Here is a 22,296-nt window from a genome sequence, read left to right as displayed (position 1 = left end):
GCAACCTTGAAGGAGTGATGCTCAAACAGTTCAAATGACACACACACACAGAGACATACACAAAGAGGAGCAAGGTTGCCAAGTGTTCAAGCTGGGAGCATATCAGGCAAATGCCAGAGATGCAGTTCCATTTTTCTGACATGCTCCTAATGACTGATTTTCAGAGGCAAGTAGACTCTGACCCAGAGGAGGCACCTAGCCACCATGGTAGTTAGCAAGCCACTGATAGAATTCCCTTCACAAACAGCACAAAATGTAGGGGCAAAATATACGCTAATGGGAATTGAGAATAGTTTGTGGCACCTTTGAATTAAACATAATGTTGCAGAATCATAGAATAATAGAGCTAGAGACCACAAGGGCCATCTAGCCCAACCCCCTGCCATGCAGGAATACACAATCAAAAGACTCCTGACAGATGGCCATCTGGCCTCTGTTTAAAATTATCCAAAGAAGGAAGCTACACCACGCTCTAATCTGGTTGCAGGGAGAATATAACTCCTTGGTGAAACAGCTCCACTGGATACTGGTCCGTTTCTGGGCAGAATTCAATTTGTTGGTTATGATCTTTAAAACCCTTTATAGCTTGGGACCAGACTATCTGAAAGACTGTTTCTCGCTATATAAACCAGATTGAATTTTAAGATCTTCAGAGAATGCCTTCTGTCAATTCCATCTTCACCCCAGGCACATTTGGTAAGGGCAAGAGACAATTGTTGTTTAATTGTTTTTAACTTTTGTATTAACAGGATCATTGTACTTTATTTTAACATACTGTGAGCTGCCTTGATTCCTGAGTGGGGAGAAAAGTGGGATTTAAATTAAATAAAATAATTAAATGGGCAAAGGACAGTGGGAATCAATGTGGTGAAGACAGCTGGTTCCAAGAGCAAAGTGTTGAAAGAACCTGGAAAATATGCAAAATTTGCTCAAAGAGTATCAGAAGTCACTTTTCGGCTTTCACAAACACAAATGATGGTAAACATTTATGGAATAGCCCTAGAAAGCCTTGGTTGAAGGCATAATACAAACAACATAGCATTTTGTGCAAGTTTATTCACCAGGGGATTCTCACGTTTGAATTAACAGTATCTGGGCTTGCTAATTTCATCCTCTCATCAACACTCTCCTAAATTAAAAAATCTGTCATTAGAACACAATCCCTCAGAGATCAGAGATTTATATTAACCATCACACAGAATTTCAATTACTGTGGTTTGGACTTGATCAGCTATGCTAACAGAACAAGGGAAGAAAGAGACTGATCATAAGGTTGCTACAAAGCCAGGCTGATCTTCTGTAAACACCATCAAATGGCACAGGAGAGTGGCAAGGAGCAAACAACACCCAGAAATGAGAAAGTGAAAAGGCCAAGGGGCAGATTAACAGCTCCGTTAATTTCTTTAAGTCTCGGTACTGTAACAGGCAAGTAGAATCCCACAGCGTAATCAATGCATACATATTTTACTTGTATTATGATACAACAGTGGAAAATTTAAGAAATGCAATTGAAATTTCCTTTTTAAAAAAAACAATTACATGTCTGAAATCATTTTATGCACAAACTTGGAAAAAAAGAAGCACATTTGTATTCAACACTGGCAAGGCCTTCTTTTTTAATCATCTTGTTCAGTACTGGGTCCTACGCATCAACAAAACTATTATTAGCATTTCTTCCAAATTGTCCTTGTTAAAACAGATGGCCCATGCAAGAAAGGAGTGTACACTCGTCCCTCCACATTTGCAGCTTTGACTTTTGCGGATCTGATTATTCACGGATTTTAAATGGCATGGGTGCACTGTAAATTGCGGATGAAGAGGAAAAACTGGGAAGAAGACAGGGAAACTGGAACATTTTAAAAGCATCTGAAAAAGTAAGATGACTGAGATTTACCGGGACTGTCCCTTCCAAGTCATGGTAGTTGAGAAGTACGCAGTATTATCTCCATGTTCAGCACCAACCACTTTGAATCCCAGCTTTGAGGAAAGCTGGGATATAAATAAAGCAACAGACTATAATGCAACACCAACATTTCCCTATAGGAGCAAGGATGGCAACCATTCACTTACAAACAGGGTGGGCAACTGTCTAAGGGCAGGATCCCCAGGAGACTGTAGAGGACCATACTCTCACTGTTTGTTGTTGTTGTTGTTGTTAGATGCCCTTGAGTCATCCTTGAGTCATGGTGACCCTGTAGATGAGACCTCTCCAAGCCTCCCTGTCCTTCACTGCTCTGCTGAAGTCCTGCAGATTCAGGCCCATGGCCTCCCCACAACTGAGTCCAGCCACTTGGTGAACTTCCTCTCTTTCTTCTGTCCTCAACCTTTTCAAGCATTATTGTCTTATCTAATGAGTTATGCCTTCTCATAATGTGTAATCCAACACAAAAGAGAGTACTAGGTGTTACAGGCTCTAGTTTAGAGGAAGGAACCAGCAAAACCACTACCAAATATTCCTTGACTGGGAAAACCCTATGAAATTCATGAGGTTACCATAAGTCGACAGGCCATCTGAAGACACATCCATAGAATATAAAGGGAAACTCAAATGGAACAAGCCCAGTGCCCAGGCTACCTCTCTTCACAATCCACTCTTCTCAATTCCATTTTGGTTTCCTAGTGCAATATGGCAGGTTCCTGGCCTGAGGCTGAGACTGTACCAGCAACACATAGCTACTGAAAAATCCCATCCTTCTTATTCCCCCTTCATTGCCAGAGCAGAATGAAGGGGAACATTCGCCAGCTGAATGCCTCCTTGTTACTGGCAAGACTTTCTTTTGCTGAAGGGCTGCTGAACTTTCTCTGGAGTGCAGGCAACAGAAGCCCAGGAGGCAAGGGCTTGCTAAAATAAATCTGATGACATGTGAAAACTAAAACAAAGGAGGACAAAAGAGCATCTCTCGACAGGAGTATTGATTCTATTTGGGGACAGTGCTAATGTAGGCTTGACTTCCTCAGCTTGTTATTGACTTAGGGACCTGAATACTTCAGGAAAATAAAGTGGAACAGTGTTGACACAAAGTAAGATTTGCTGGAACCGATTAGCCTGAAGTTACAAAGCCAAAAAAGAGCACAAGGGGAGTTCCAATTTGCATTCAATCTTCAAAAGTCCTTATAAACAGACTATCTTGAAACATGTGAACTCAGTAATGGTAAACAATGACCCTCAGCATGTTTTCTTAAGTTATAGGTTGCCGTCAGGAAAAAAACCTGACAGAATGGGACATAAAACAAACTTGTATTAACATTTAACTATTAAAGCAACTTTCCAGACTACTCATTCTGTCAAAATGCCATGTATATTCCCTAGGTTTGCGCCCAAGAGTCATGTGCAACTTTCACTGGGGAAAGACCTTTACACCCAAGGTAAATAATTATGTAATTTTGGCAGCTCTCCCAGACTGATATGGACTTTGTCTGCATTGCTGACAGTCTTGCAATAAATTCAAGTCATTCATCAATATATACTTTTAATTTACTTGGAGTTCATTGCAAAGGGACATTAAGGACAAGGTTCCAGATGCAGGGGGAAGCAATAAAGCAATGACCCTGGCCCTCAGAAGGACAATGGCTTGATTACAGCTCTAAAAAATGTTTAAGACTAGCCAAATCTCACTACTCAAAAAGCTTTAGAGCCACTGGAATCAGTTAGCTTTGTGTAGTGGTTTGGAATGGTGGACTCTGAAGACCAGGGTTCAAATCCTTGCTCAGCCATGGAAATCCACATACCTTGGGCAAGTTACATTCTTAGAGAATGGCAATGGCAAACCCCGTTTGGATACCTCTTTCCAAGATAACCCCATAATAGGGTTGCCATAAATTGGAAATAATTTGAGGGTACCAGTACTACAGGTGGATGGACTCAATCAAAGAAGCCACTACCCTGAGCTTGCAGGACATGAGCAGGGAAGCTAATGTCTCTTGATGGTTTCTCTTTGAAAGGAAAAAGCTGAAGCTAACTTGATAAGAAATAATAACAAACACTGGACAGGGCAGGCAGCCATTAACCTTCCATAGCCTCTTATTGCTCCAGAGGAGCTAAAGCAGGTACCCATCCTTAAAGTTGAGGGTGACATTCCTTTTCGAGATAATCTGTTGGCTACATTCAAGCAATGAGTGATGAAGAAGCCAGGAGAAGGCAAAGTCAAAGACCCAGAAGTATAACCATTTCTTTTTCTGTCTTCCACACAGCCAACCACTCTTCGTCTTCCTCATCCAATGAGATGCTACCGTAGGAACATATTATTTTTACCAGAATTTATTTGTTTGCAGAAAGCCTTTTGTGATCAGGTCAAGGTCTATTTAACCCTAATTCCAATTGTTCCTTTAAATTAAAATTGGTGCTGTTGTTATGTGTCTTATTAGGTGACCTCAACTTATTGCAACCTTCTCATTTCTAGACAAGATTTAGTCAGAAGGGGCTTGACACTGCCTTCCTCTGAGACTGAAAGGGTGTGCCTTGTCCAAGGTCACCCAGTGGGTTTCCATGGCTGAGCAGGGATTCCAGGCCTGGTCTCCTGGAGTCCAGCATTCAAACAGCTGCACCACACTGGCTCTCTCACCGATTACAGTATAAACCAAATGAATCAGTTGAACCTTTGTATGTGTTGACTTAAGGCGTTCCCATTAATTCAAGAGGAACTGAAACCCAAGGGGAACTGGATTTAGGTCAATGGACTGGGTTGAGGCTGATTTTGGAGAAACTTATTTTTAAGGTACAACTAGCCATGTGGGCTGTGGATTCTGGGATACCAAATGGGATACAAAACAGTCTCTTCTGCAAGCTCTGATTGAAGAATGCAAGCTACCCACAATGGAGTGAAAGTGATCTTACAGGAGTATTCAGCTAAATTTTCAGTTAAATAGAGCATCTGAAATTAATTTCAGGCAAACCTCTGAGAGATGTTGAAGCCAAAAGATGTGGGCAAGAACTAAAAATTCAGGGGAGTTCTTCATGTACCTAATTTTCAACCTGTTTTACAGCTCTTATTGCATTTATCCACATATGCTCAATCTAAACACAAAATGTAATTGTTTTTGCTATACAACTGGAACCCAAGGAATGCCAAAATTCCCACATATAAATCCATCACATGTTTCATTTCCTTTAACTCACATTGTCTGTCCATGTCCAGTCATCCCAAGGACTTTACATCTCACCCTGCTTTTATCTACCCTAAAGTATCTTGTGAATCACTACTGGTACACAAAGCTGTAAGCCTGAGAAACCCAACAGAATGGTTTGAAATGGCCAAATTTCACAGTTTAAATTCAGTGACTAACAATATCTCATCTCCCTTTACTGCTCAAGCTTCAAAATGCACATAACAAGATCATCTTATGCAACAAAATTTTAGGCTTTTCAGTCTAGGGGGTGGGAAGAACAACTAAGGGCAGACAGGATAGATGATTATATAAAAATATGGAGAGAGCAGACACAGAGAAGCTTGTCTGCTTCTCATAAAATAATAGAAATCAAGGTCACCCAGGTAAATTGGCAGGGTATTCAGGAAAAGCAAAAGAAAATATTTTTTCATGCAATGCATAATTAATGTATGGAATTCACTGTCACCAGGAGGGAGAACTATTACCTCAAATGGCTTTAGAGGGGAAAATTCATAAAGAACAACTCTAATAATGACCATGAAAGTTACAGAAAAATTTCCATGTGCAGATCCAGTATGTTGCTGCATACTGATTGCTTGGAAACAGGAGGCAACCATTGCTTGTGAGCCCTGCTTGGAAGATTCCCAGAGATATGTGGTTGCTCAGAAGCCACTATTAAAAGCCCAATGGTGAAAGGGTTTATGGCAGTATTCTGTACTATTCTTGCTATGCTTTAAAACTGTTTTAAATTCTATTGACAAAATTGATGAAGTCTGGAAACCATGCCCTATGAAGAGCAGCTTAGGAGCTGGCTTTACTTAGCCTGGGAAAGAGAAGGTTAAGAAGTGACATAAAAGTCATGATTAAATATTTGAAGTTATGTGATATTGAGGATGGAGAAAGCTTGTTTTCTACTGTTCCAGATACTAGGACACAGAGCAATGGATTCAAACTATAGGAAAAGTGATTCTACCTAAATATTAGGTAGAACTTCCTGAATATGCTGGCTTATAGTTTAGTGGATTCTCCTTATTTGGAGTATTTTAAGCAGAGGCTGGATGGCTATCTGTAGGGGGTGCTTTGACTGTGTCTTTCTGCATAGCAGACAGGTTGGACTGGATGACCCTTGTGGTCTCTTCCAGCCCTATGACTCTATGATATGACTTTATGAGTCTCTGATAATTTATTATATTGTATTTTTTGTATGTGTTTGTTGATGTGAGCTTAAATCTGTATCTATTTTAATTTGAGTTCTAGAGCAGAGAGGAAGATGGAATTTAAATGAATAAAATCATCACAGTCACCATCATTAACTGGACAATGTGGAAAGCAAAATCCTATCCTAAATTAACTTATAATGCAGGACAAACATAGTAGCTATGGAAGAACACCTTTTTACTAATGTATTTGGAATTCAGGAAAGTTTTATTTTCCAGAAATTTTAATCAAATAAATATATTTTATGTTCTATGTAAGTAAACTGTTGATTCATGTGAGGGTGATGAAACACCTTGTGCTACCAATTTTTTTACAGTAAATTTGTTATTGCTAATTAATATACATTTGCCATTTATGAAGGAGTCAGAATTAAATTCAGATGGAAGAAAATAATGAAATCAGATCCAAAAGGTTGGTGTAGTAATTCAACAACCCTGTGTACCACATCTGACTTTTAAAAATTAGTACAAAGGTGCACATAACAATTGAAAATGAAACCACAAAAATCCACATTACAGCACATACCTCCATGATAGGACTGGAAGCCAAGACCTTCTCTTCAATGTTGGTTTCACTGGAAGAACCTCCGACTGATGCAAAGAAGCGCATGGCGTATTTGGCAGAGACTGTCTTGCCAGCACCAGACTCGCCACTAACAATAATAGACTGGTTCTTTTCATCCCTACAAGATAAAGAAAGAGGAAGATGTTACAACTATAGGTATACTTCAGTGGACTAAGTAGATGTGTTCCTGGGCATGACTTATTTAATGGAAAATTTAGTACCAGAAGTGGAAAGGACATGAAAAGAATAGGGACAGGTTCCTACACTGCAAAAAAAGAAGAGGAGTTCAATTTGTTTCAGTAACTTTTTATCTGAAGCTAGCAAGGTGAACATGGGAAACGAAACAACATAGTCAGGTAAGCCTTGCATAAATATAGAAAAGGATTTTGAATTTGTAGAGAGTAGAGAACACATGGAGGCTCCTTCCAAAATGCATCCATGGCTTATTTTTTCTTCCACCAGCACCCTCTTTTCTTGTGATTTCCATTTAGGTGGCCAACCTTACAGATCTATGCTTCTTTATCATGCTGAGGACAGATTGTGTTGATGGGTGAGTGGATGTGCATGAATACACACACACAAAAGCAGTTCTTCCCTCTCAAACGTAGCCTACAGCACCTGATATTTGTTGGTGGTCTCCCATCCAAGTACTGACCAGGGCTGACCCTCCTTCACTTCCAAGATCAAATGGGATCTAGTGCCTTTAGCATATTTAGGCCAGGAGAACAGATGGCAAGGAAATTTGTCTCTTTTCCTCTTTTCTCTCTGTTTTTGTATGCTCACTAAGTTGTCCTGGGGTCAAATGTTTGTAGAAGGAAAACACACAGGGCTACAGTAGGATCAGCTAGAAGTGAACTCTGCTCTTTCCCAATACAGTGGTACCCCGGGATACAAAATCACCGCGTTACGAAATTTCCGGGATACGAAAAAATTAGATAGGAAAAAACTGTTCCGGGTTACGTTTTTTTTTCCTTCGGCTTACGAAAAAATTTTTGGTGCTTTTCGGCGCTTTTTCGCACGAAATCGCGGCTTCCAGCGCTACCGGCTATGGCTTTTTCGGGTTGCGAAATCTTTCGGGTTACGAACGGCGCCGCGGAACGAATTAAATTCGTAACCCGGGGTACCACTGTAGAGGTTTTACTGTGTTGTTTACTGCAGACACAGTGCTGCAGCTTGGCACCAAAGACTTTGTTTTTCCAGCTCTCCTTTACCATCTTCCCAACACTGATGCTGTTAAAAAAACCTCTGAGTAGATAGAAGAGAAGAAGGAAAAGGGGGGCTGAGCAGGCATAAAAAGTCTTTGCAAAAAGAACCTTCTTTAACAGAGGCTTTGTTAATGGAGCTATGCAATTATTGTTTATATAACTTACACCCCACCTTTTTCCTGATATGAGACCCCAAGCCAGTTTACAATGGGGTAAAGCACATGACCAATAAAGAGCAGCCTCTGGGCACTCGGGCCATGATTGTGCCGAGATTATAGTAAATGCACGGCTTGCTCTGAAAGCGACCCACCACTGTGGTCAAAGCCAGCTGCCATCAGGAGCTGGATTATTCCAGCTTCTTTTTGATCCAGTTCAAAAGTCCGGACTGTGGTGTCGGAGCAGCTTCCGGCTGCTTTGGGGGCATGTGTCATTTGAACCACTTTATTTGGCCCATGTGTTTTGGGCCAATGAGACTAAAATATGACAGACCTCAACATCTCATTATAGAGAAGTTAAAACACATTAAAGCTATCATATTAAAACAGCATTCATTTTTAAATATGCAAAATCATTAGAAAGTACAGAACAATAAAGATAGAATCACAACACACATACACCAAAAAAGATCTTTTTGCACAACCTATTAATCATCAAATACCTGTTTAAATGAGTTTTTTAAGAAAGGTCTTTATAACTCCTTGCAAAGGAAGAGCAGAGGAGGCAAGGGAGTTCCACAGCCTGGGAGCCGTCACCAAAAATGCTTCTCCTGTGTATGCACCAAACAGCCATGTGACACATTTACTAATTAATTCATCTGCATAGCTTCATATAGCCTGCCATTCATTCCAGTTGTCTTTTCATGGAATGGGGCAATGATTACTTAAATCATAATAATAATAATTCCTTGCAAGAACAGAACAACACTTAGCTTCCTCGGGATTTCAGCTTCCAGTTTATTTTAAAGTTCAATTTATTGTTTCTCTGATGGTAGCTATCTCTATTTAAATGCTTAAAACTGCTTTTAAAAACTATGCTAAAAATGAAGTTCCTCATTTACAACCATTAAGCAATGCCAGCCCTACAACTGATAGCACATGGTTTCGCACTAAAAACTGCAGACAAATGCACAAGCATCACAACCTTATTTGTAACAGCTGCCTGTCTGCTGATGATAGGACTCTTGCTCATTGTTATTCTATGCTAGAGTTCAAATACATACAGTAAATGTGTTAGTTTGGATCAATAAATTTACAGTAAATTTACAGCGCTTTATAAATAAAGGTTAATAATAATAATAATAATAATAATAATAATAATATGCAAAGGTCTGTAGTAGCAGCTTTGCCACCAGGGTTGGGGAAAAAACAAGTTTTTAGGGAGCCCTTGTGGTGCAGTGGCTAAATGCCTGTATTGCAGCCATTCACAGCCACAAGGTTGTGAGCTCGATCCCAGGCGGGTTCCAGGATCGACTCAGCCTTGCATCCTTCCATAGGTCACTAAAATGAGTACCCAGCTTGTTGGGGACAATTAGCTTACACATTGTAAACCACTTAAGGAGTGCTTAAGTGCACTGATAAGCGATATAGAAATGTACTTGCTGCTGCTATCGCTTTGCACTCAGAGTTGGGGGGAAAACAGTTTAAAAAAAAAAAACAGGATTAGAAAGTAACAATCTAAAGTCTTCATGTTTTGTTTTTTTACCATAAAGACTCACTCACCACAATAACTGCTCACAGTTTTCATAGTTTGGGAACTCACAGCACTGAAAGTCTTCACAATTTCAGAACAACTAACCCAACAGTCTACAGTATTTCATTCTCAGGATTTATTCAGCTCAGTCTGTGGTATCATATTCATTCAAGATTTATGACCTACCACATAGCCCCATCATGTGCAACCATTTAATAAACATATTATGATATCATTAAGGTTTTATTCTTTTCTGATACCTTAATCCTGATCCTGAAATCGACAGCTCAAACAGGCAGTAGAGAATTATTGTACTTTTAGTTCAGTGTGTGTGTGTGTGTGTGTGTGTGTGTGTGTGTGTGTGTTTGGTTTCTTGAGCCTCTTCAAACAGAATTAGCCCTAAATCAGAGAATGGTGTGAAGGAATTCAGTGTTCAAGCGGAAAAGATTTGCAAATGTTTTCATTGATGCCATAAAATGCCATCCAGTTATTTTACAGCACTCCTTGGGGGAATCTTCACTTATTTACACTTCTCTCACTTTCCCACAGAGAAAAAGATTAACTGGGCTCCTTTTCCTTGATGTCCCATTCACTGTGTGATTCCTGATGGCGTAAAAATCACCCACATTATTTATTCCTATTTTTGTGCTTCTTTTCAAATAATATGCCCCTGGAAAATCAAAGAAGTACCAACAACTGGGAAATGAAGTGGGGAAAGAAAAAACAACAACAGGCACAACAAACCAGAAGATGAACATTTGAAAATACAGTCAGCCCTATCCACAGATGTAGCCACCCACGGCTTCAAATACATACATACATATATACATATATATATAAATTACAAAAAGCAAACGTTGAAACCTCCATTTTATATACAGGATATCATTTTACTATGCATGGTATTTACAGGTATTTTATATCTTTGGGAGGTGCAGAATCATGAAGACACTGGCTCTGTTCGGTTGACCACCTCCTAGCTTTGTTCCAGCTTCCAGTCGGCTTGCTAGTTCCCTCCATTGCTGTCCTTCCCCCCTACTCTCCTCTGTGCCCAGTACAGCAGTGACAAATGTGTGACCCTCCAGCTGATGAAAGTAGAACTCTGATAACATCTACATGGCTACAAGTTGCTCAACCCTACCTTTTCATATTGCTTGCTATTCTACTTGCCTGCCTTGTCCCAACAGTGAAGACTCTGTCTTGCAGTTGTCTCTGCCTGTCAATTCATCTCTGAATGGACCTATCCCAAACTTCAGTCCCAATTTTGCCAGGACATTCAATGGTTGACTTATCCACTGATCAATGCACATACTGTACCATAACTCTTCTATAAAAAAGGAACCATTGCTTCTCTGAGTAGCATGGAGACAGGCAAGAGCTCAGTCTGTGCAGGAGAACGTAAAAGAAGCACCAACTTCCTCAACTCTCTCCACTGTGGCACCACGTCTGGCCTATTTGAATGCCTGGGTGGGAGATTGGTGACAGTGTCTCTTTGGTGTTTTCCCTTAAAGGAACACCAAGAGAGTACAGGGAATCATTGCTTCTTTTATGTTCTCCTGGGATGGACTAAGCTCTCGCCTTTCACCACTCTACTCAGAGAAGGGAATTCTAGTGATGTTATTCTAACAATGAGAAACTGGGCTTTGAAGGATTTGAGTAAGACATTTCTAGTATTTCTATTAGTCTTCTGCATCCAAATAAGGCACATTAAAGTTAAAAGATATCATCACTGCCAATGTAGTCGCCCTTTTCCCCCTCCATATATTGTGCAGCCTCCTTATGCCATTCATCTATCCATTAGGTTGAGGACAGTTATGTTTGCCAGACTTTTGTAAGCCTTTGGCATTGTTTTCCTTTGCTTTGTCCTTTACATCTTTTGTTACATGCCCCAAAATTTTACCCTGAACTTATCCATGGACCATATCAAAATCCAGAATTTTGTCCCCAGAACCTGACCTCAATTTATACATGAGGCTGACTTATACACAGCTTACTTAAGTTTAAAAAATGTGTACACAGGGAAAATTGCAAACAAAAAAGCACATGTTAGGGTGAAGTGGTGAAAAAACGCATAAAAGCATCTTGCCTATACATTTCTAGGCAAATGTTTTAAAAATAAAAACAAAGACAAACAGATGTGGAAATGGAACAAAGTGATCTTCTGCTTTGAATATATGTGTATAGATAGATGATAGATAGATAGATAGATAGATAGATAGATAGATAGATAGATAGATAGATAGATAGATAGATAGATAGATCATAATTGACAGGGAACCAGAAGAATTATGATCAGAAGTCAGGGACATAATAAAGGAAGAATGCAGCAAGACACTTAGTGAGGCCAAAAAGAAAGACAAGACACAATGGATAACATATGAAACAATTAGAAAAAGAAAGCAAGCAAAGGAAAAGAGAGACAGGAACAAAATCAGAACCATAAATGCAACTGTTCAAAGACTAGAGTGCTAGGATAAAGAAGAAGAAATCTCTTCAGCAAGATAAGGGAAATTAAAGGGCAGTTCAAACAAAACAAAAAAAAACCTACAATGATATATGGTAAATACAGGAACACACTACAGGACCAAGACAATATAAAAAAAAACAACCCACTGGATGAAGTACATAGAAGAGTTATATAAAAGAGATGAAAATATGAAAGATAGATGGAATGAAGAATCATATGAAGATGAACCCCAAATTCTAGTAAGTGAGGTGGAAGCAGCATTAAGATAAATTGGGAAAAATAAATCACCACGAACAGATAATATACCTGGAGGACAAGAGGTTTAAATTGAGGCTGTTGTGCTTTTGCCATATCATGAGAAGGCATGATTCAATGGAAAAGACAATAATGCTGAGAAAGACTGAGGGTAGAAGGAGGATGACTAGGCTCAATTAAGGAGGGCACATGCGTAAGTCTGTTGGGAAAAATCAGAGCATTAGAGGACTTGGGAGACTTGGAGATGTCTCATCCATAGGGTCGCCATGAGTTGAAGTCAATTCAACAGCTACTAACAACAAATCATAGAAAAAGAAACAGTTTTGCTAACAGATGGCATCCTTGTAACTAATGTTTCAAGATTCCCCTGTCCTTGGATAAGTTACACACTTGCTTTCTAATTTTCTAATTTTTGTAACCATCACACATGCATGGTGAATTTAAAAAAAAAACTACTGTATAGGCTTTGCCATTTCCAGAGTCACCATGCACTCCTTTGAATCATGGGGAATCCCAAATATGTAAGTCACTGTCTGCTGTCCATAACAAACCAACATCCACTGACATTTGATACTCCACCCACTATTTCTAGTTGGGACTTTTCGGTGAATATATTTTTAAAAATATATTTGACAGCTTCAGATGAAATCAATTGTTTTACAGTATTCTCATTTAGATTTTAATCTAAACAAGTTACAAGTCCCTTATGGGACTGGAAAGGTTCCCCCTCTGCCTCAGAGGGAAAGAAAGAAAAGACATTAGACGGGGTGAAATCTAGCCATCAATTTTACTCATATGGCAAAAAGGCCCTAGACTAATCCTGCAGGCAGGCAGAACAAACAAGGAGGTGAGGACCAAAGGGCAACTGCCAAATCTGTATAATATTTCAAAAGCAAAAGGACAGCAAATGCTCTTCTGCATAGTTTAGCACTTGGAAGAACTACTGAGGAATGTGAGGGAAGAAAGTGCAAAAAGCAGGGCTATATCTTAATATTAAGAAAACAAAAATAATGACCACAAATTATTTACCTAACTTTAATGTGGGTAATGGAGACATTAAAATAGTTCAAGATTTTGTATATCTAGGCTCAGTTATTAATCAAAATGTAGACTGTACACAAGTAATCAGAAGATGAGTAAGGTCCAAAACACACTGCAGAAATAATCTAGTTTGGGACCACTTTAACTGCCCTGACTCAGTGCTAGGAAATCCTGGGAATTATAGTTTATTGTGGCACCAGACCTCTCTGAGAGAGATGGTTAAATGTCCCACAAAACTACAGCTCCCAGAGTTCCCTTGCATTTAGCAAATGGAGTTAAAGTGGTCTTCAAACAGCAATATTTCTGCAATGTGTTTTGCACCTAAGATTTGGAATGGCAGCTACAATGGAACTAAATAAGCCCCTCCCAAGTATAAAGAGGTATCAGTAGGCACCAAAATCAGAATAATCCATGCCATCATATTTCCAATTTCTATGTATGCGCATGAAAGCTGAACCTTGAAGAATGAAGATAGAAAGAAAATCAAAGCATTTAAACTGTGATACTGGAGGAAAGTTCAGCAGATACCAAAACACAAATGAAGAGCCCTGATTGCGCAGTGGTTAAATGCCTGTACTGCAGCCACTCACTCAAAACCATAAGGTTGTGAGTTCAATAGTAGCCAGGGCTCAGTCTCAACTCAAGCTTGCATCCTTCCAAGGTCGCTAAAATGAGTACCCAGATTGTTGGGAGCAATAAGTTTACACTTTGTAAACTGCTTAGACACTATTAGTTCAGTATAAAGCCGTATGTTTGTTTTGAATGAGTGCTAGAGCAAACGAAGCCTAAACTCTTCCAAGAATCTAAGATGACTGAATTGTGAGGTTGATGTACTTTGGATATAGAATGAGACAGTGTGGCTCACTGGAAAATGGATAATGCTTGGTAAAATGGAAAGCAGTAGGGAAGAGGTAGAGGGCATTACAGGTGGATTGATTCAATCAAGGAAGCCAAAGCCCTGAATTTGGAAGACCTGAGCAGGACAGCTGTTGATCGAGAGGGGTGCGTGTCTCTCTCATTCATAGGATTACTGTAAACTGCAGTTGGCAGCAGCAAAATAACAGCAGCAGCAACAAATAGCATCAAATCTCAAAAGAGTTAAGATGATTCAAAGGGTTGCTAACATGATAAAAAATTTATCAACTTCTTATAAGTCATTTCTAAGAGCAGGAATCTTCTCCTATTTTGTTCAGGTACACAAAATAAAAGTTTTTTTTCCTGCAGGGAGGGATGATGAGATATTTCTGCACATCTTTAATAATTTTTGCTATTTTGGGACATCTTTGAATTTCCCCCCCAATCTTGCCTTAAAAACAATATTCTTCCCCACAAAAAGTAAATGTTGTGTGCACAAATTGATTGTATTTTGTGCACACTACAATGGGTTATTTCACTCTCTCACACACACCACAACATGCCAACCTTTTAACTCTTACACAGGAGCAAAAAAATCTTGCAGAAGTTGCTAGTTTCCTTAAAGAGTGTTCCAACATGCTGAGAGACCTAAGAATGAGAAAATATAAAAACACATCTGTACTCACTTGGCATGTTTATTTTGATTTCATGGCCTTGATGAACCTCTCCACTACTATGGATGAAAGGATTACTTGACCTGTTTTTGCTGAATAGCCACAGCACAGGCCAAAGGTTAATGTAGCGAGAAATAACTCACAGCTTAATCCACAGGGTCAACTGGCTCCTAAGGCCTCTCTTGCACATTGCTTTCTCTTGCACAGGCCAAGATGCAAGTAAAAGGCTCCTTCACCCCCTGTGCTCCTTCCCTATCAGCTGTAGCATAAGGGACCAAGAGACCCAGATATCAGAAGAACTTGACTGTGTGCACATTAAGATGTTCAGCAGAGGTGCTTCTACAGATAATCTGACAATCTGAGGCTGAGAAGGGTTTGCTCAGTGGTGACACCCCTAATGTGGAGCATCTTCCCCACATCCACCTACCTTCATGTAGTGATGCCTCACTGAACTCATGAAGGGTGCCTCCCTGAAATGTGTGGTTGGTGGGGGAACCCTTCTATGTTTGGTCTATGGTTTTAATATTATCATTAGTCCAAATTTACATAGACTCATTGAATCCATTAGATTTTTATGCATGTTGACCCAACATTCAACAGATGGTCCAATGGATCTATTCTTGTTGGAACTAGCAATAGGATTCAGATAGGTGACTCATCCATGCTCTTATGACATTCACATGCCAGGCAAAACTCTTTCCTTCCTCTTTTTCTTCATCAACTGTTTAAATAATATGCTGCTTTCATTATGCTTGCTTTCAATTCTGCCAGCTGCTTTCATCCTGTTCTTTTTAATCGTGTGTTTAATAGTTTTTTGTGGGGGTTTGGGCCTATGTGGCCATGCTCTGGAAGAGTTTATTCCTAGAATCCTGGCATGGAAGTGAGTGGGGTATATATACTGTGTAACCCTTGGTGTATTTAAGGTTTTTCTTTTCATTTGTTTTCTTTCTTTTTGTAAGCTACCCCTGACAACTGTTCAAAGGTGGCGCATGAATTAAATAAATCTAGTTGCCACTGAATGTTTTGGTGACCACAGTTGACCAAGAGGATTTTAAGGAGCCCTTTGATAGTGTCCTCCTGACTGAGAGGAGTTAGGTTGGTTCCGCATAAAAATGAGTTGCAAACCTGGGCTATTGTTTCACAACTCCCAGAAAAGAATGAAAATACGAAGGAACTTTACTCATTATTGGAATTTTGAAAAGGATTGCTGAGCATGTTATAGGTTATGGACCATGAATTCCAGAAACACATACAAAAAACTCTTTGACAACCACATTGTTAGGATTTAAATTATATAGGAAGGAGAATGCTCAGTGGGTTCCAAACCCTATAACTCTGCCCCAAATGGCTAACACAAATCAGAGCACAGACAACTCACTTATCTCCCCTGGTAATAAAAAGTTCCAACTTTGAGTGATTAATTACACATACAGAGTGACCAAGTCTAACAACCCAACAGTTATCCATAAAGCTATTGGAGCACAGCTCAAAGGGAAAGGTCATGTCTAAAAGATCTAAGTAGAAGAATACTTTCTGAGTAGTGGCAATTTGTCATAGGTCAAGGGGTGCGAGGACTACCAGCTTTCAAAAAACGGAATGGAAAGGTTTTTTTTCCTCTTCTTCCCTTCTTCTTGCTAAAGCTTGAGTTTCCCTTATCCAAAATGCTTGGGACCAGAAGTGTTTTGAATTTTGGATTTTTTGGATTTTGATATATTTGAATATACATAATGAGATACTGTACTTTGTAGAGGAGACTCAAGTCTACTAAACATAAAATTCATTCCATATCTACCTTACACACATAGCCATAATATTTTTAATATATCTGTGCATGAAACAGTTTGTGTACACTGAACCATCAGGAAGCAAAAGTGTCACTATCTCAGAAACCCATGGAAAAAAAGTTTTGGATTTGTGAGTATTTTGGATTTCAGAATTCCAGGTAAGGGATACTCAACTTGTAATAGAATTTGGGGTTAGCCAATGCAGTTGATTAATAATATGTTCAAAACCAGCAAAATGATCTCCATTCACTCAATAAAGAACATGTGGAATTCACTGCCATAAGCTGGGCTTTAAATGTCATTGAAATAATTTCACAGAAGATACATTTATTAATGTGTATTAAACTGTGCCAAGTGGCACAAAATATTGGAAAGCATTCACACATTAAGGGAGCACTCCTGCTCAAGGCCCTTTCCAAGGATGCATTATTACACTCCCTTCTGAGATTTTCTTCCTTGTCCCACTCCATGATGCTCAATGGTCCATGGCCACTGAGCATGATCAGTTTCCTGATATTTGTTGGAAGTCAAACTCAGCAAAATCCTCAAGGCCAAGCAAATTCCTCACTTGCCTGGAAGACAATTTCATGGTCCAAAAGGTGGAAGAGGCAACAAGGGGGTCAGCTATTTTAGATCTGATCCTAATTATAATGTGTTGTGCAGGTTGAATTTCCCTTATCTTTAATTCTGAAACCTCCAAATATTCCAAAAAACTAAAACTTTTTCATAGGTGGCTGAGAAAGTGGCACCTTTGCTTTCTGAGGGTTCAATATGACAAGGTTTATTTCATGCACAAAATCATTAAAAATATTATGTATAGAAGTACAATCAGGCTCTGCATATAAGGTGTATACAAACCATAAATGAATTGTGTTGTTTAGACGTGGGCCCCATCTCCAAGATATCTTTTTTTTTTGTATATGGAAATACAAATATTCCAAAATCCAAAAGAAATTCAAAAATCTAAAACACTTCTGGTCTCAAGCATTTCAGTTAAGGAAGACTCAACCTGTATTGTTAATTAATATACTTGTGTGTGTGTGCATGTACATAGTGTGAATGTGTTTCTAGTATTCAGTTACTGTTGGCTCCACAGAACCCAGAAAGAAGTACACAGAAAAGGTGCAACAGACCATTCCCAATACGATCGCTTAATGTGTGCTCTTGGAGAGCCTCTCTTATCTTTCAGTGGAAGATTACACTGAAGCAATGATTACACCATTACTTGAGAACTGTGCTTTATCTGAATGGTGTATTCTGAAGTGTTACAAAGAAATCAGCAGATTCCAAGGCATTTTACCGAACCAAGTCAGGCATTTACCTCACATCTCCTGGAACTGACTTAAGGATTAACATTCTTTTTAAAGCACCATGACTCTAGAGTTTGAATCCTTCATGGCAGCTGAAATTATTCATAGTTGGGACAAAAAACTTCTGCATGTGTTTTATGTGAACCAAGTAGGGGTACTATAAAGACTTAATTACCAGTGAGGCCTTGTGTTATTGTGCAATTATGTACAAATGAGGTCAAAATCTGACACGCGTAAAGAAGTCAGCATTGTGATTGTCTCTCCTTCTTTGTCTGTTTTAAAATCAAGGTGCTAGTCCTTGTGGCTACAAATAAGCCTGGAAGTACACTCATCCTCCACATTTGTGGCTTGACTTTTGGAGATTTGATTATTCATGGATTTTATAATTATGTTCTCTCTAGGAATATCTAGGTCCTCCAGTGCAATCTATAGTCAACTTTTAACAAAAGTCACATTGAAGGACCGAGAGATCCTAGAGAGACACCTCCATTAGGCATTTTAGCTCCTCCGCACCAATTCCTGGGTCAATGTCTGGCAGATGTTGACCACAGAGCTGCAGTGGAGGACCTAGAGATTCCTACAGAGATGTTCTCTCAGGTAAAAACATAGGTTTTTTGTTATTTGTGGTTCTCCGCATTCACAGGAGTCCTGTGCCCCTAACCCCAGCGAATGTTGAGGGACGAGTGTATAAGCAACACCAAAGGAAGAGACAATCTGAAACATGAGAAATGGTCCATGGGGCACAACTACACAATGTCACGCTACACATGATAGCACTATGATTCATTTTAACTGCTATGGCAACATGCTGTGTGAAATCCTGGGGTTTGTAGTTTAGGGAGTGGAATTTAGGCTGTATCTGCACTGCAGAAATAATGCAATTTGACTCCACTTTAACTGGCATGACTCAAACTATGAAATTCTGGGAAATGCAGCTTGTTGTGGCACCCAGAGCTATGACAGAGAAGGCAAAATGTCTCACAAACCCAATGCAGTGCAGATGCAGCCTTAGAAATCGCAGATGGACAGCTCTCGGTGCTTCAGCAAACTATATTTCTGTAGAATATTGCATGATGCTTAAAGTGCAATCAGAGCAGTATAACTGTGTAGTGTGACAGAGTCTGAGTTAGATTTGTCCAAAATTGCATCCAAGCTGTATCTCCATGCACTTTTCTTTGGGGAGACTGATTCGCTTTGCTTAATGCCATCTATTTCAAAAGCTACCATCGATTTAAAAACAACACAACAACAAAGAGATGAGTAGGTTTAGAAGATTATGGGGCAAATGAAAATAAGTGATCTTCAACTATTGGGAGGGTGCCATGTGGAAGACAGAACAGTGCTCTATGATCCAGGGGCACAATTAGAACCAATGGCTGCAAAATGCAAGGAAGCAGACTTTGGTCAATAGTCACACACTCATTCCCAAAGAAACATTCTCAGCTGTGATTCAGAGCAGAGCAAACTGCCTAGGCAGCTGGGGCTTTCATTTGTTGCATGTATTTTATCAGAAGCTGCACAGCCATTTGGCAAAGAGCCTAATACAGACATAGGCAAGCGGCTTTCCAGATGTCATCAGACTTCAAATCTTTAGCCATAAGCAGCAGTCAAAAGTGCAGGATGATAGAGTTGCACTCCAAAACATCTGCAGTGTCTCAGTTGCCAGTGCCCACCCTGCTCTGTGACATCCTGTATTAGAAGTCCAGACTAGATAGCATAGAGGTTTGGGGGTGCTGGGACTACATAATCTCTATATTCTTTGACATGGCGTGTCAGTGCGTCAGACACTGGGTGTGTGACTGCTCAATATCACTACTGGTTTTCTAGGGCTGAGTGGGGATCCAAACCTGAAGCTCCCTAGAGTCACAGTCCTACACTCAACCAAACTGACCATCTTGAAAAATCCTCTTTATAAGTTATGGCAAATGTAGGAACCAAGCAAGAAGCACTGCAATGTCCTCCAGCATTTGGAAAATATACTTTTAGACTACAACCCCCAAAATCCCCAACCAGCAAGGATAGTGGCTTTATCTTGATGTACATCTTGCTACTGTTCAGTCACTTGCTGCTGTAATACTACTCTGATCATAAAAACTGGGGATTACTGTCTACACTATTTTCAAACAATTAATGAATAGCTATCAAGGGTCCTTCCATATGAGGAGAAGCCATTTGCTGCTCAGAATTATGTACAGAACCTTTTTAAAGGGCCTTACACTTTCAAGGCCTGACATTTGGAGCCATCTGTGCTGGAAGATGGCAAAGACGAGACCTATTTTATGTAGATCATTCATCTTGCAAAAGAGCACCTCTGAGCAGATAATCCAGGAGATTAAAGCGATGGACATAACCAATGCAAAATCAAAAGGCAGGTGAAAAGAATGACACCAAATGCCCTCTTTATGATTAGAAGAAACCCTCTCCAAGGAGAGCATTCCAATTAGTCATGTGTGAAACTTAATGGAGAAATTTATTTCAGTTCAAGCTGCCTGATTTTACTTAAGGCATTAAAAATACAACCCAAAATACAATCAGAATTGGTGTAATGACAGTCATTAGTCATGCTGGATAAATAAGATCACCATACCAAGAGGCAGCCAGCACCACTGAATGTGAGACAGTTGGGACAACAGAACATGGAAGGGAGACCACTGCCATCATTCAAAAATAACTATGCTTGCTCGAAATTTGAGGTGGACTTGTGGAGAACATCTGGGGGAAGAATAATGGAGAAAGAAGTGGCAGCACAACTTGCAGTCAAAGTTCCCACAAATTGCCATCCCAAGGAGAGATGTAGAATGTTTCTCCTGGAATAAATTAATGTTGCACGGAGCAAGAGCTTGTAACAATGGGGAATTAGTAACAGGTGAAAGGGACTTGAAGCTCATCTCATCTAATGCACCGCTGAAAAAGAAAATCACCACTACAGCATTCCTGACGGACAGTCAGCTGCTTGAAAAATCACCTCTCAAGGCAGACAAAAGAGTTGCAAGTGATCATGTTAACCATTAGCTAGGCAAACAAACACTAAGTATGGAATCTCCAACAAATTTCTTGCAAGCCAGAGGGAAGAATGAGGGGATTGGCATTCTCAACTTGATCTTAACCAATAGGGAACAACTGATCAATGAAATCAAGGTGATCTGAAGGACTGCTTTCTCCCATAGGAGCCCAACAAATTTTTGATCCTCAGTAGAGGCTCTGAGAAAATGGGGCTGTTGGAGTGCTAGGAATCATCTGCCCACCCCCAATGAAAGTTCCAGTGTCATAAAGCCAAACTCAGGGAGTCACATTGGAGACCCACAGATGCCCAGAGGAGACAAGAATGACAAGGGCAATGGTGGTGGGCAGAGACGGGGAGGGCAGAGCCCGGGGGCTGGTGAGATGCCCAAAAGGAAGCAAGAGATGCATTGGGATGTAGGTTAGAAGCAAAGGGCTGGAGGACAGCAAAGAGAGACATGGAAAGGAGGGCTGATGAAGATGCCAGGTGAGGTGGTTGGGGTAAGCAGCTAGTGGGAGAAGGGATGTGAAGGAACAGCGGGACAGCCATAAGTAAGGTGAGCCTAAGGGAGGGAAGGTATCATGGGCTGATGAGGGAAGGGAACAATACCTAGCCAGTAATGTGATAGCCAGCGATACAGGCAGTGGGAAACGAGTAGGAGATATGGGATGGAGGGCAAAAGTGATATAAGTTGGGGATCTTCCCTAGAGAATGGTAGGGGACGGAGCAGAGGCCTCAGGGAGGTATCGGGACAGAGAGGTTGAAGGAGTTGAGAAAGGAGACCAGAAACTGGAGTGAGCCCACAAGGAGCAGGACAGAGCCGAGGTGGTCCAACAGGTAAGGTAGGAAGGAAAGGAGAAGGCAAAGTAAGAAAGGCAAGAAAGGATCTAAAGAAGGAGTGGGAGTATATTAGGACCCTGAGGTTTCTTGGTTTATCCCCAGGCAGGGGGTGTTTCTTAAGGTTTGAGGGTAAGTCCACAGAAAGCTTTAAAACTACATTGGGAGTACTGAAAAAACAGACTCACGTGCATTCCAACACCGACTTGTCTTTAAACTGACATGAATGCACAAGCCAGAGGCAGCCCTTGCTTCCTGTTGGTGGTGTTATGCCCAAGATTGGTAAGGCA

General features: G+C 40.1%; 1 protein-coding gene across 5 annotated transcripts in view; it reads right to left on the bottom strand.

The window, feature by feature from the left end:
• MYO5B (myosin VB) overlaps nucleotides 1-22,296 on the bottom strand; it is a 391,629-nt gene that overhangs the window by 189,714 nt on the left and 179,619 nt on the right. For 3 of the 5 annotated variants that reach the window (XM_042448811.1, XM_042448812.1, XM_042448813.1), the window contains exon 5: nucleotides 6,850-7,006. In XM_042448811.1, coding sequence (XP_042304745.1) covers nucleotides 6,850-7,006 — 157 coding nt within the window. Of the gene's footprint in view, nucleotides 1-6,849; nucleotides 7,007-8,751; nucleotides 8,769-10,042; nucleotides 10,101-22,296 lie in introns of those variants that run through there. The other 2 variants (XM_042448815.1, XM_042448814.1) reach the window with 2 other exon arrangements.

Source organism: Sceloporus undulatus, chromosome 2 (assembly GCF_019175285.1).
Source record: "Sceloporus undulatus isolate JIND9_A2432 ecotype Alabama chromosome 2, SceUnd_v1.1, whole genome shotgun sequence".
Lineage (NCBI taxonomy): Eukaryota > Metazoa > Chordata > Lepidosauria > Squamata > Phrynosomatidae > Sceloporus > Sceloporus undulatus.
Note: the sequence above shows the minus strand (reverse complement) of the source record. Positions and strands in the feature narration are given on the sequence as shown.